Source organism: Sciurus carolinensis, chromosome 13 (assembly GCF_902686445.1).
Source record: "Sciurus carolinensis chromosome 13, mSciCar1.2, whole genome shotgun sequence".
NCBI classification, from domain to species: Eukaryota; Metazoa; Chordata; class Mammalia; order Rodentia; family Sciuridae; genus Sciurus; species Sciurus carolinensis.
The window spans coordinates 42,636,584-42,651,311 of NC_062225.1; the positions used below are offsets into that span (position 1 = coordinate 42,636,584).

At 33.9% G+C, this 14,728-nt stretch overlaps 1 protein-coding gene across 1 annotated transcript in view; it reads right to left on the minus strand.

Annotated features, from left to right (window-relative positions):
* Positions 1-3,789: 3,789 nt before the first annotated feature.
* The window catches only part of Pex13 (peroxisomal biogenesis factor 13), a 33,214-nt gene continuing 22,275 nt past the window's right edge, over positions 3,790-14,728 (minus strand). Inside the window, 4 exon segments of the mRNA XM_047522283.1 lie at positions 3,790-4,243; positions 6,267-6,392; positions 9,643-9,895; positions 9,897-10,338. Coding sequence (XP_047378239.1) covers positions 3,945-4,243; positions 6,267-6,392; positions 9,643-9,895; positions 9,897-10,338 — 1,120 coding nt within the window. The 3' untranslated portion in view covers positions 3,790-3,944.

Sequence of the window (14,728 nt, forward strand, 5' to 3'; positions counted from 1 at the left end):
AAACCCTCATGTCTTGTCGATAGAAGGAAAACTGGTGCAACCATTCCTGAGAACAATTCAGAAGTACTTACTTAGTGAAATTAAATATGCATATTCTCAAAAATGTAGCCATTCTACTCTAAGACATATATATACCAAAGAAACTGCTGGGCAGGTTAATAGGAACGTACGTGTGAGTTTGCAGATGTGTGAACAGATAGGAACAACTTAAGTACTTATGACTAGAGGAAAAGATGAGCTATGGCATGTGAATACAATACTATAATGTGTACTAGTCAGAAGCATGTTAAATATAATATGAATAGGTTTTGAAAATCTATTTTATGACAGTTACAGAATAAAATTTATACCATAGTATCGTTTACATAAAGTTTAAAAACATAAGCATTATTATGTAGCTTTTCAAGAAAATACATTCAAAATATGGAAGACGTTTTGGAGGAACAAATGCTAAATATAGTATAGAACGAGAAACATGGAATTGTAGGCAGAGGATAAAATCTATTAAAGTTAAATTAAAATAAGTCTAGTCCAGAAAGGCTAATGAAGAGTACGATCAAAGATGACTCAATTCTGAGCACCTGAGGTCCTTAAAAAACACTTATTTCACCCAAGCAGAAACTCTTTTAAGACTTAAGTTAGATTAAACATTATTTTTTGAAACATGAAAAACTATATATAGGGCATAACATAGTCCATACTCCACAGGATTCCCTAACCTTTAAACAGTTAATCTTCTCTGATAAGATAAAGTAAAAAATTATATAATATGAAAGGACATTTCAAGGCAATACTGAGAAAACAAAATTTCTTGTGTTAAATATTTCACTGTGTTTTTCCGAGGCTATTCTGGTATTCAGTAAATTAATTTAAAATTACATTTTGAGTAAAGTTAGTATCTTAGTTTTTAATTAAATGTAATTTTAGTTAAATATATATGCATCTGGAATACTCTGTGACACTTTCATAGGATTAAAAAAGTTTAAAACTTATAAAACTTATAAAATGTAATTACCGTTACATCTCACTTTTGATTGAGCTATGAGTACTTTTTTTTTTTTTAATACTCTTATATAGCCAGGAATGGTGGCGAATGCCTGTAATCTCAGTGACTCGAAAGACTGAGGCAGGAGGATCCTAAGTTCAAAGCCAGCCTCAAAAACTGCGAGACCCCATCTCAAAATAAAAGAGGGCTGGGGATGCGGTTCAGTGGTGAAACCCTCCTGGGTTCATTCAATCCCTGGTACCAAAAAACCCCCCAAACCGAGAAAACAAAACCCTCATGTGAGGCAGGTGTAGCACCTATCCTCAACATTATCAATGAGGAAACTGAAAAATAAATAATGAAACTTTGGAACTAAATCTTATAGAAAGTAGTGCTGCCCAAACTAGAATTTAGGTTTCCCAAAACCTAAATTCAAGGTCTTATTTAAGTCACCTGTAGGTAACTTTTATATAAATGCAAATCAAGCATTTTTCTTTAAATCACAAAGAAATAGAATAGTTACATTGGTGTGCAGTAGGTAATATACACAATGATATGAAGAAAAATGGAGACTATATTAATTCCCAAACTTCAGAGTTAAGAAATTGTCTTTTAAAAAGTCAATAAACATATTTTTATTTCTCTAGTAAGTTCACGTTCTATAAAAAATAAAAATTTAACTGCAATTTGTTCTTTTTTCCATTAAAGAAAGCACCAAATAAGGATAGCTGTATTCAAGTTAATGTTTAATTATGACACACTGACAGACTAAATCAATACCTAAATAAGATGACATGAAAATTTATAGTCCTTGCTACTTTTTTCTTTCTTGAATGGATTAAATGTCATCAGATAAATTAGAAAATTGTTTCTTTTCTGTGACTCATGTATTATTTTATTTAACTGAAAATGTTGGTTTCAATTAGTATTTTCTATAAAGTAGTACTCTTTAAATGTTTCTAAAAATAATAATATTGGGAGTCTTGGCCACTACATTTAATCTCATCTAAAAAAGGCTACAAAATTTCTCTGCTTATTTTAGTTCTAAATTGCTTTTCTGAAGTTTTAATAGAAGGAGAACTGTTAAACACAAAGTTACCAGTTAGATACCACCTGATATAATTTAACATACTTAACCAAATAAACAGTTAAGAAAGGTGAAATTGTTTTCTTTCATTTTGTACTATATTCCTCTCCCTATATATCTTTAATAGCAATCACAAATTCTACCTTAATGGCTCACCTTTTGTAACCTAAATGACAAAACATTTCCACTTATTTATTTCTAGCATTCAGTTTAGATGTCTCAGGACCAAATGTTAATAATTTGTTTTATTAAAAATATGCTTCAATAACAGAATTTCTATAAATTAGTCTCTAACAATTCAAAGGAGAACCTTTAATTATAAAACACAAATGAAAAACAATAATATAAGAAACTTTACCTTCTCAACTTGGGGGCTAATATGTGGCTGTTAGAAAATAGGTATAAGATAATAAATTTTACTACATGTTCTTATTTTTTCTGCATAGGGTGAAGATTTTTATTTTAAATATGTTGGTTACCATACTATAATTTCAAAAAGGGGCTTATTGAGAAGCTGTTAGCAAAGTTCTATGCTGGGTATGTAGTTAGATACAGTTTAATCTGAACTATTCTAGAGTACTTATTTGAAAAACATAAATCTATAAGAAGAAAGATAAAATACTAAATCACAATCTTTATAAAAATTGTTTTTGACAATATTTGTAAATGTATTCTTATATACCTGTATTCCTGATAGTATTAATCTGTAGTATGATCACAGCAAGTGTATGAATTTTCCAATTTTGTGGGGAAATATTCAGTGTACTAAAACTTATTTAAAATCATTATTAAGCATAAAACAAATAGTATTATATTCTAAATGGCAAATGGATATTTTATTTATAGTTTTAGGAGTAAAAACTAAATCTAAAAGAAATGCATAGTCAATATGACACATTTTCCATTTTAGTGTTTAATGACTATCCAGAATATGGAATTTCTATACTAGGTAGAAGCAGAGACTATATGATTTTTAAAATTTATTTATTTATTTTTTGTGGTGCTAGGAATTGAACCCAGGGCCTTATGCATGCGAGGCAAGCACTCTACAAACTGAGCTATATCCTCAGCCCCAAAGCAGAGACTATAGGAAAAGATTAAAAATCACTACTATTAGAACTGATTATATCATTAAGTACAAACTCAAAAGATTTGAGTCTTTGTTGGAAGAAAATGTAAATCTTTCATATATTCTGATTCATTCAGAATGAAACCAGTCATATTGCAAAGGGATAAAGAATTATACTCTACCATTCTAGAACCACTTCCTTGATAAAGTTTCTAGTGACCTTTTCAAGTTGAATTTTTAAAAATATAAGAAAAGATAATAGTGTGAATTGTTTGTGGGTAAAAATGTACTACTACATAAAATAAACCTAACACTGGATAAAATTACAGATCAGAAAATTTTTATTATTCAGTTTATTTAAGACTATAAACCATTAGCCTGTTATATTTGTTATCACTCAATTTCTGAAGATTTCAAGTCAATCTAGAACTCTTAGAAGTATTAATGATCCCTTATGTTGCAAACCATACATTCTATAGTTCATCAATCTTACTTTTCCAATTAATCTAGGGATTTAAATATGATGAAAATGACAGCTCTCCATAATCTTAACAGCCCAGTGAAATAAACAACCTCATGGTCCAATAAATTGTAAAGTGTAACCAGGTCACTAGACCAACTAGTGTAAAATACATAGAACTTTAATAATTCCCATTTAGAACTTTAATAATTTCTAGCAGCAAAACACCTGGAATAGACAATAACAAATATTTTCTTTCAATTTTAGAATTAATTTCTTTGTAAGAAATAATCTTAAAAAGAATTCCAAAGTATTGTTCAACTGCACGCAAACATGAAGGATATCAAAGATCTTGTTTATCTCCACTTTTCCCTGTGGAATCAGGTGCACTTGGAACCTTACTAGTTTCAACAAAAACAGATTCAAAGGCAGCTTCCTGTTCATCCAAAGAATCGGCAGCCGTGGCTCCTTTAATTAATGTTGGGTTGGTAAAAGATTGTTGCTGCTTAGAAATTTTACTTGATTCCACCGTTTTTCTACCTCTTCTTTTACCAAGAATTTTGACATAATTTGCAGGTATAAGTCCTGTTGTTTGACCATCAAGACTAGCCAGAAGCCAACCTCGCACTTTGGGTTGTTGTTCTGATGGAAAAAAGACAGTTTTGTAATTATACTTTGGATGTCCACCAATATTAATGGTAAATAATATATTAAGTGAAATCTGTATTGCAATTTCACAAATAACATCTAAACAAATAGTTCATGCATGTATATTCAAAATCAAATGCTGAGTAGGCTTAACAGTTCAGGATTCTTTTCTTTTTTTCTTTCCCAAGGGTCTCACTATGTTGCCCAGGTTGGCCTCAAACTTTTAGGCTCAAGCAATCCTCTTCTTAGCCTTCGGAGTAACTGGGTCTAAAGGCACATATCACTGTGCCTCACTACAAGTCCATTCTTATAATCTGTATTTTTTATTTTCTACTATTTCTTTTTACCTTGAAGAACAAAACAGTAAACGTTAACCTCAGTTGGTCTACTCGTAGGATAAGCAGATTCAGTTCTCCCAAAATCTAAAAACATCAATGTGTTAATTTAAATTGGAATCTAAGGAATATCTAATTCTTTTACTCAATTGGGTAAGTTAGGGGTAAGATTTGAAAATAAATGTCTGCTTTTTCTTTCTTTTATTCCTTTCTTTCTTTCTTTCTTTCTTTTTTTTTTTTTTTTGAAGAGATGGGGTCTCACTATATTGGCCAGGCTGGCCCTAAACTTCTGGTCTCAAGTGACCCTCCTGCCTCAGCCTCCTAAGTAGATGGGGCTAGAGGGACATGCCACCACACTGGCTTTTAAAGATACATACAATTTTATGTAGTCAACTTTCTTTACATAACTTTTGGCCAAAATGTAAATGTATTCCATGTGATTGTGATAACTAATCCTGAAGATAGTGAAAATTAATTTTAAAGATGGGGGGCTGGGGAGATAGCTCAGTTGGTAGAGTGCTTGCTTTGTAAGCACGAGGCCCTGGGTTTGATCCCCAGTACCGCAAAAAAAAAGGGAAAAAATTTGAACACTGAAGTTATTTTTTTTTCCTTATGTAAAAAGTGACTAAAACCAGTAAGAGGCAACAAAGTTTCCCTTAATATATACTCCCATGGAAAAGTTAGCCGGAGTGTTAAAAGCATAGGGTCTGAAGTCAGACAAACTCAGACTCATAGTCCAGCTCTACCATCTCTTAGCTTTATAATACTGGACAGTTTACTCATTCTGAGTCTTAAGTTTCCTCATGTGTAAAATAGGGTTAGGATAACAAAAGGTGACTTTCTGCAATAATCTTGAAGCCCCGCCTCCCCTTTTTTAAGAAATAAATTCACAAATACCCTGGTCATCCTTCCTGGAGAAAGGTGAAGGAAAATATCATTTTGTCTGGAGTCATTAAAAGTTATTAGTAGGGCTGAGATTGTGGCTCAGTGGTGGAGTGCTTGCCTGGCACGCATGAAGCACTGGGTTTAATCCTCAGCACCACATACAAAACTAAATAAAATAAAGCTATTATTAAAAAAAAAATCTACTTAAAAAAAAACTATTAGTGACCTGATCCAAAAATAAACCTGAGATGTGTATGAATTTCTTGCTGAGGTTCTTTAATACTTCAAATGATAATTCTTAGGATACTTTGATGGAGTTTCCTTTTTTCTTTCTTTGTGGAACTTGGTATTGATCCCAGGGTCTCATACATTCTATGCAAGCACTCTACCACTGAACCCTGCTCTTTTTAAAAAGTTTTATTTTGAGACAGGGTCTTGATAAGTTGGCCTTGAACTTATGATATTAAATAATTCCTTCAGTTTACTGGATTTGCTACATTTAGTCCTTAATTCATGTTGTTGTGTGGGGATTAAAAGAATTTGGAATTGAAGTGTCTTGAGTTTACAAGAAACTATATAAACAGTCTTTCTTTATGTCAATGAAATATTATTCGACAACTCTGTTGGGGTATTTCTCCCTGACTTCCTCAGATTTGGAAGGTGAAAAAATGATACAAAAGAGAAATTCCAGTAATGACCTCAAAGTTAACCAACAGTTAACAGTTAGCAGTTTCTAATACTACATTTATAAGTAGGAAAAATTCAGATGTGATTCCAATTCATTCATGATTTGTTACCTTTGAGAGCTAAGTTTAGCATATCACCAGCACGGAAAGAAATTTCTTCTTCAGATACAGCAACAAAATCATATTCTGCTCTAGCAACTACATGGTCATCCTCGCCACTTGCCCAGTGGATGTTGTCTATAAGCCAAATTAAGAATTTAAGTTAGTAAAGCATGCAAAAGGAAAATGCAGATCTTTCACTGTCTATGGTTTATAAACTGCATAAATTCATTTACCAAGAAAAAAGTCTTCCATTCCCAAGTAAATTTTATAGTGAACACTATGTTAACTTTTAACATTATTGGTTCAATAATACCTCATAAATTCAAATATTTTCTGCAACTAATCTGCCTTCTGCTCCATCTATATTTTTATCACTATTAGTTGCAATACATCTTAGTAGATTCTGCCTCAGTTGAATTAGTGTTTTTGCCCATAGTTGTACCACATAGAATATTCACTGAGGTTAAGTCACTTCAAATTTATCAATATTCCTCAAAAAAAAAAAAAAAAAACAAGAAAAATAAAATAACAACAAAAAAATGAGCACTATCAGCATCTATTGGGTCATTATAAGTTAAGGAAAAACATTCAATTAATTTGCATTTTCTTATTTTCTAAGTGCTGGGGATTAGACCCAGGACCTTGTACATGCTAAGCACATACTTTACTACTGAGCTATATCCTAAGTTCTTCATTTGCTTTAAATTGGCTATGCACCAAATGCTGTTAATTCTTCAAGAAATTGTTCTCACTGAAAAGCTAGTAAGTCTTAAATTAACTTTTTCTGGATATTTCTTTGGCTGTAGCAATCACCATCAGTAAACAGTTTTCCCTGACTTGCTAAAAATGAAAGTTATTTTAGTTGCAGCCTCATTTTCCTTTTCCTTTTTTTGGGGGTGGGTAGGGTAAGGAAATCTATGATGAGATTTCTATTTTTAAAGTTGCTACTGTTTCTTAGTGTTGATTTTCTGTGAATAGTGTTCAGACTGGTAATAATGTATATTATATTAATTTATTTAAAAAAGATATAGTGTCACTGCATAATAAACAGTGCTTTATCATCCAGGTCAATAACAAAATAATCCATACTATACTAAGTATGACATTCAAAACCGACTTTTCTTGTGTGCCAAGTAGGCACTTGTAAAAAAAAATTGTGTGGTATAACAATATATGTTATAACCAATTAGGAAGATTTGTAATGTACAGACCAGAAGTGTGAAGCAATGAGAGTATCACAGCAATAACATGGTTCTACTTCTTGGTGATTTCCATCTTACCCTCAGTTATAGTTTAGGTGTGAGGTGTTCCACAAAACTCAAATGTGAGACAATGCAAAAGGGTTAAGAGATGAAATGATTGGGTTATGATTAATCCACTGTAAGGATTAACTGGGTGGTAACTGCAGGCAGGCAGGGTGTGACTAGAGGAAGCAGGTCACTGGGGGCAGGCCTCTGGGGTTTATATTTTTTCCTGGTGAGGACATCTCTCTCTCTCTCTCTGCTTCCCTGTGCCATATCCTGAGCTGCTTTCCTCACCACACTCTTCTGCCATGATGTTCTCCCTCATCTCTGGCCCAGAGATGTGAACATGAGCACCAAATAAACTTTCCTCCTCTAAAATTGTTATTGTCAGGTGTCTTGGTCACAACAGCAAAAAAATCTCACTAAAACATCCTCTGTTCTTTCCTATTTCTTTACCATAGTAATATCACCCACTTACTATTTGTCCTCACTTCTGTGTAGAAAACTCATATATCTTGTTTTTGACCTCTTTCCTCTTTCCTGCCTTTTAAACTGCTCTCTGAAACTTTCTCAAGTTCCACATAAATGTCCCACTGGCACATCAAACTCAATATAAGTCCAATCATTGTATTCTTCTCCCTTCACCTCTTGCTACTCTTATTTTGTTGCCACTATGCTGACCTCCGTTCTGTTCATATAATGTGCCAGGCACACTATCACTTAAATACCTTTTTCTATTTTGCTGTTCATTATGCCTCAAACACTTTTCTCTTAAATAGCTGTAGGACTTATTTCCTCCCCTCCTTCAAGTATCCCTTTCCTGACTATATGCAGCAATGTAACCCCTCTTCTTCCTCCTGGCACTCCCCAACATTCTTGCCTGCTTTATTTATTTATTTATTTTCCTGTAGCACTTATTATGTTCAGGTTTACTATAAATTTTACTTACTTGTTTACTGTCTCCTATCATTAGATTGACACAAGGGCAGGATTTTTTAAAATTTATTTTTTGGTGGCACTGGGGATTGAATCCAGAGCTTTGAAAATACCAGGCGAGTACTCTTCCACTGAACCACATCCCCAATCCTTCTTTTATTTCTGATTTTGAGACAGGGCCTGGCTATAAGTTGCCTAGGCTACCCTTGAACCAACAAAAAAACAAAACAAAAAACAAACAAAAAAACTACCAATAAACCACCCAATAAATAATAAATAAGAGTCACTATTAGACTTCAACATAATTTTTCAACCTTATTTCTTACCATCCTTAATAGGACAGCTGCTAAACAAATCTCTTATTTTCTGCCTATGTACCTATCTGCTTGATAGTCTTTTACCTCCCCAGCCCTTTCTTTTTTGTGGTAATGGTATCAAACCCAGGGCCTCATGCAAGCTAGGCATGTGCTCTATACCACTGAGTTACATCAGCTGCTCTTTCCCCCATCCCCCTTTTCCTTACTAACTGATGAAATGTTATCTTTCAAAAACCTAACTTAAATGCCATTTCTTCCTGGATACCAGGGCCAAAAATGTTAGCTTCACTTTTCTAGCACTGTAATAGTTGACAGAATATGGACTTAACAGTCAAGCAGACTGGTTTTGTTTTTGGTTCTGCCTTATTAAAGATGTGACTTGCGACAGGTGATTTCTCTGAACCTCAGTTCTGCCACTTAGAAAATGAGAATAATTCTTACCTTTTTGGATTTTTGAAATTATTAAATGAGATTACAATAAAGAAAATACCTAACGCAGTATCCTGCATATAATAAAAAGGCTTAAACTTTGTCTCTCCTTAACTGTCCTAATCCTTACTATGCTTTGTCTCGTTACAATTACCTGTACATGTATCTTAATCACCTCCCTTCCAAAGGTTTTCGAAAAATAGGGATTATGTCCTATGTATCTTTGTATCCTCCACAGTACCAAGTTCAGTACCTTGTAAATAGTAGTTAGGTAATATATAATGTTAAACTGAACTAATAACAAATCAACAAATTTGTCTTTGTGACATACTCCTTTTCTAATTTTGAAGTTCTTAACTGAAAATAACTGGAACAAAAAGTAAATACAAATGAATAAAAAGAATGTTAATATAACAAATGTAAGTTATATGATTTCTGAACCTGTTCCCTTATTCTTACCTGCAACTTCATCATTGTGGGTAGATAACAGTTTCCAGATGAGATAAGGACCTCCAAGGATAACAGCAAAAAACAAAAATATTGGCCAAGATTTTGCTGAGTTAGCTGCTTGGTCCTCTGCACCAAGACAAGCCACAGTTCCTTCACTTTCTGCCCACAGGTCCTCATTCTCAGAGCCTCTTCTTAAACCCATCATCCACTGTAACCGTCTATAAAGATATCTTATAGTCCTAACTAATGCAAAAGCTGAAAAAAACCTTTGTAAAGTGTATTTTTAATCGGGAGAAGTGATTTGCTACATCCAATACAGCCCTAAAACTGTTATAGACGGCTGAAAAGGTAGCATCCATCATCATACTGACAGAGGCAAAGGCATGTACAATACTTTCAATGGACTGAAATGCACCTCTGCTGCTTTCTTCAGCTTGCTGAACAAACCTACTGGGTGGAAGATCATCTACACGGAGGCGGTTATAGCCCAACCCATTATATCCATAACTATAAGGACTATAGCTTCCATAAAATGAATTTCCATAGGTGCCATATCCAGAAGAAAATGAACTGTATGCAGGTCTGAAAGTGTTCACACTGCTGCTTCCTGTCTGCTGTGATGGCCTTGGAAGAATAGGTGGGGGCACTCTGGTAAGTGTTGGTTGTCCAGGTCTTGTCAATAAAGCAGGACCCAAGTCAGCAGATCTAAAACCAAAAATGGTTGAAAACAGTTACGTAAGCACACAATAAATTCAATTCGAAGTAACTATTAAACATCTTCTGTACATCTCTGCCTAATAAGTAGTGTTATGACAGATTCTACTTGAGGATGTTTTAGGGAGTAGTTACCCCTTATTTGTGACATTTCTGTCTATAGTTTCAGTTATCAACAGTTAATGGTGGTCAGTACAATATTTTGAGAAAGAAAGAAAGAGATCACATTCACATTACAATATATTGTTAAAGTTCCTCTTTTTAATTATTAGTTATTCTTAATCTCTTACTGTTCTTAATTTAAATATTCAACTTTATCATAGGTATGTATAGGATTTGGTACTGTTTGTGGTATAGGGCATCCATTGATGGTCTTGGAATGTAAGGATGGGACTAATATAAGGAGTAGTCTCTAATATCTGATGCTTAGAATCTCATTGCCAAAACAAACTGAAAAGTTAAAGAGGCTGACCAAATTGTTTTCTTGTTCACTTATGCTGACATTATTATCTTTGATCTATGGATACTTAAGACCCTTACCCATTTCTCAAGATTAGTTACAAGTACATCCATGCCCCATCCATGCCCCAAAATGACACTATCTTAACTATTATAGTTTAATAATAGGTTTTAATATCCAATAAATAATGTCTCCCACATCGTTCATCTCCATAAGTGTTTTAGCTGTTTGAGTCTTTGCACTTCCATATAAATTTTACAAGCAGAGTTTCAAGTTCCTTCAAGTTCTACATCCCTCCCACCAAAGTCTATTGAGATTCTGTTTGAGATTGTACTGAATCAGTAAGTTAATCTGAGATGAATTCAACATTTTTATGTTTTGACCATAAATACAATGAAAATGATATCATTGAAGTCTTTTAAAGATGTTTCTCAATGTTTTAAAAATAACTACTAAGTCTCAATAGTTTATGGTTTACTATGTAAAAGTTTTTTTAATTTATTTTTATATATTTGCTTTTTTCTTTCTTTCTTCCTTTCTTCTTCTTTTTTTTTTAACCCTCCAGTCCAGGAGGTTTTCCTTTTTAAAAAATATCTTTATTTTATTTATTTATTGTTATGTGGTGCTGAGAATCCAACCCAGTGCTTCACATGAGCTACACAAACACTCTACCACTGACCCACAACCCCAGTCCCTTGTTTTTTTGATGCTATTATAAATGGTATCTTTCTAAAATCAGTTGCTTTTATATAGAAAAATGAATTTTCAAATATATGGTCCTTATATCTTTGTTTTGGATCCTTGCTTTATATTTTCTAGAATCTTAAAATTTTAAAGTCACATCACATATCAGTAATGATAGATTTATAACTTCCTTTAAAAAATGTTTTTAGTTGTAGATGGACACAATACCTTTATTTTATTTATTCATTTTTTTATGTGGTGCTGAGAATCGAACCCAGTGCCTCATAGGTACTAGGTAAGTGCTCTACCACTGAGCCATACTCCCAGCCCCTATAACTTCCTTTTTGATTATATATGCATATATACAAGTGTGTCTGCCTATCTATCTATCTATCTAGCTAGCTATCTAATCTATCTATATTTTTTGGTACCAGGGTTGAAGCCAGGACTTGGTGCACGTTAGGCAAGTCTCTACCACTGAGCTACATCTATACCTCCAGCCTGTTTTATTTTTGAGACAGGGGCTTCCTAAGTTACTCAGCCTGGCCTCAAACTTGCAATTTTCCTGCTTTAGTCTCCCAAGTAGCTGAGAGTTTAGGCATGCACCACTGTATCTGGCTTTCGATTTTACAGTTTTGACTTACATCCTTGCTTCATTCCTGACCTCAAAGGGAGAGTTTTCTATGTTACCATAACTTATGATGTCTGTTGTAGTTTTCTTTTTAAGAAAAGTAGTAGTTCCTTTTCTATTGCTGTTTGCTAAGAGTTTTTACTATGAATGAACACTAAATTTTATTAAATGATTTCTAAGCATCTATCAAGATGACTATGTGAGGTTTACCTTCTAATCTCCTAACAAGGTAAACTACATTAATATGCAAATATAAAAGGCATGCTACTTTCCTGAAGTAAAACAAAGTGGGCCACTCTATTGCTGGACTTAGTTTGCCAAAAAATTTTTTTTTAATTTTATTTATTTATTTATATCCAAATGGGATACATGTTGTTTCTCTGTTTGTACATGGCGTAAAGGCATACCATTTGTGTAATCATAAATTTACATAGGGTAATGTTTGATTCATTCTGTTATTTTTTTCCCTTCCCCCATCCCTCCCACCCCTCTATACAGTCCTTCCTTCCTCCATTCTTGCCCCCCTCCCTAAACCTAACTCTAACCCTAACACTAACTCTTCCCACCCCCCATTATGTGTCCTCATCCACTTATTAGCGATATCATTCTTCCTTTGGTTTTTTGAGATTGGCTTATCTCACTTAGCATGATATTCTCCAGTTTCATCCATTTGCCTGCAAATGCCATAATTTTATCATTCTTTATGGCAGAGTAATATTCCATTGTATATATATATACCACATTTTCTTTATCCATTCATCAATTGAAGGACATCTAGGTTGGTTCCACAATCTGGCTATTGTGAACTGAGCAGCTATGAACATTGATGTGGCTGTATCTCTGTAATATGCTGATTTTAAGTCCTTTGGGTATAGGCCAAGGAGTGGGATAGCTGGGTCAAATGGTGGTTCCATTCCAAGTTTTCTAAGGAGTCTCCACACTGCTTTCCAGAGTGGCTGCACTAATTTGCAGCCCCACCAGCAATGTATGAGTGTACCTTTCTCCCCACATCCTCACCAACACCTGTTGTTGCTTGTATTCTTGATAATCGCCATTCTAATTGGGGTGAGATGGAATCTTAGGGTGGTTTTGATTTGCATTTCTCTTATTACTAGAGATGTTGAACATTTTTCCATATGTTTGTTGATTGCTTGTAGATCTTCTTCTGTGAAGTGTCTATTCATTTCCTTAGCCCATTTGTCGATTGGATTATTTGCATTCTTGGTGTAGAGTTTTTTGAGTTCTTTATAGATTCTGGAGATTAGTGCTCTATCTGAAGTATGATTGGCAAAGATTTTCTCCCACTCTGTAGGCTCTTTCTTCTCATTGCTTATAGTTTCTTTTGCTGAGAGAAAGCTTTTTAGTTTGAATCTATCCCAGTTATTAATTCTTGCTTTTATTTCTTGTGCTATGGGAGTCCTGTTGAGGAAGTCTGGTCCTAAGCCGACATGTTGAAGCTCTGGACCTACTTTTTCTTCTATAAGATGCAAGGTCTCTGGTCTGATTCTGAGATCCTTAATCCATTTTGAGTTTAGTTTCGTGCATGGTGAGAGATATGGGTTTAGTTTCATTCTGTCGCATATGGATTTCCAATTCTCCCAGCACCATTTGTTGAAGAGGCTATCTTTTCTCCATTGCATATTTTTGGTCCCTTTGTCTAGTATGAGAAAATTGTATTTATTTGGGTTTGTGTCCGTGTCCTCTATTCTGTACCATTGATCCACCTTTCTATTTTGGTACCAATACCATGCCGTTTTTGTTACTATTGCTTTGTAGTAGAGTTGAAGATCTGGTATTGCGATACCCCCTGCTTCACTCTTTCTGTCAAGGATTGCTTTAGCTATTCTGGGTTTTTTATTCTTCCAGATGAATTTCATAATTTCTTGCTCTATTTCTGTAAGGTACATCATTGGGATTTTAATTGGAATGGCATTGAATCTGTATAGCACTTTTGGTAGTATGGCCATTTTGACAATATTAATTCTTCCTATCCAAGAACATGGGAGATCTTTCCATCTTCTAAGGTTTTCTTTAATTTCTTTCTTTAGTGTTCTGTAGTTCTCATTGTAGAGGTCTTTCACCTCTTTTGTGAGATTGATTCCCAAGTATTTTATTTTTTTCGAAGCTATTGTGAATGGGGTAGTTTTCCTAATTTCTCTTTCTGAAGATTCATCGCTCATGTATAGAAATGCCTTAGATTTATGTGCATTGATCTTATATCCCGCTACTTTACTGAATTCTTTACTGATACTTATGAGATCTAAAAGTTTTCTGGTGGAATTTCCTGGTTCCTCTAAGTATACAATCATATCATCAGCAAATAGGGATAATTTGAGTTCTTCTTTGCCTATTTGTATCCCTTTAATTTCTTTGGTCTGTCTAATTGCTCTGGCTAGAGTTTCAAGGACGATATTGAATAGAAGTGGTGAAAGAGGGCATCCCTGCCTTGTTCCAGTTTTTAGAGGGAATGCTTTCAGTTTTTCACCATTTAGAATAATATTAGCCATGGGCTTAGCATAGATGGCCTTTACAATGTTAAGGAATGTTCCCTATTTTTTCTAGTGTTTTGAGCATGAAGGGGTACTGTATTTTATCAAATGCTTTTT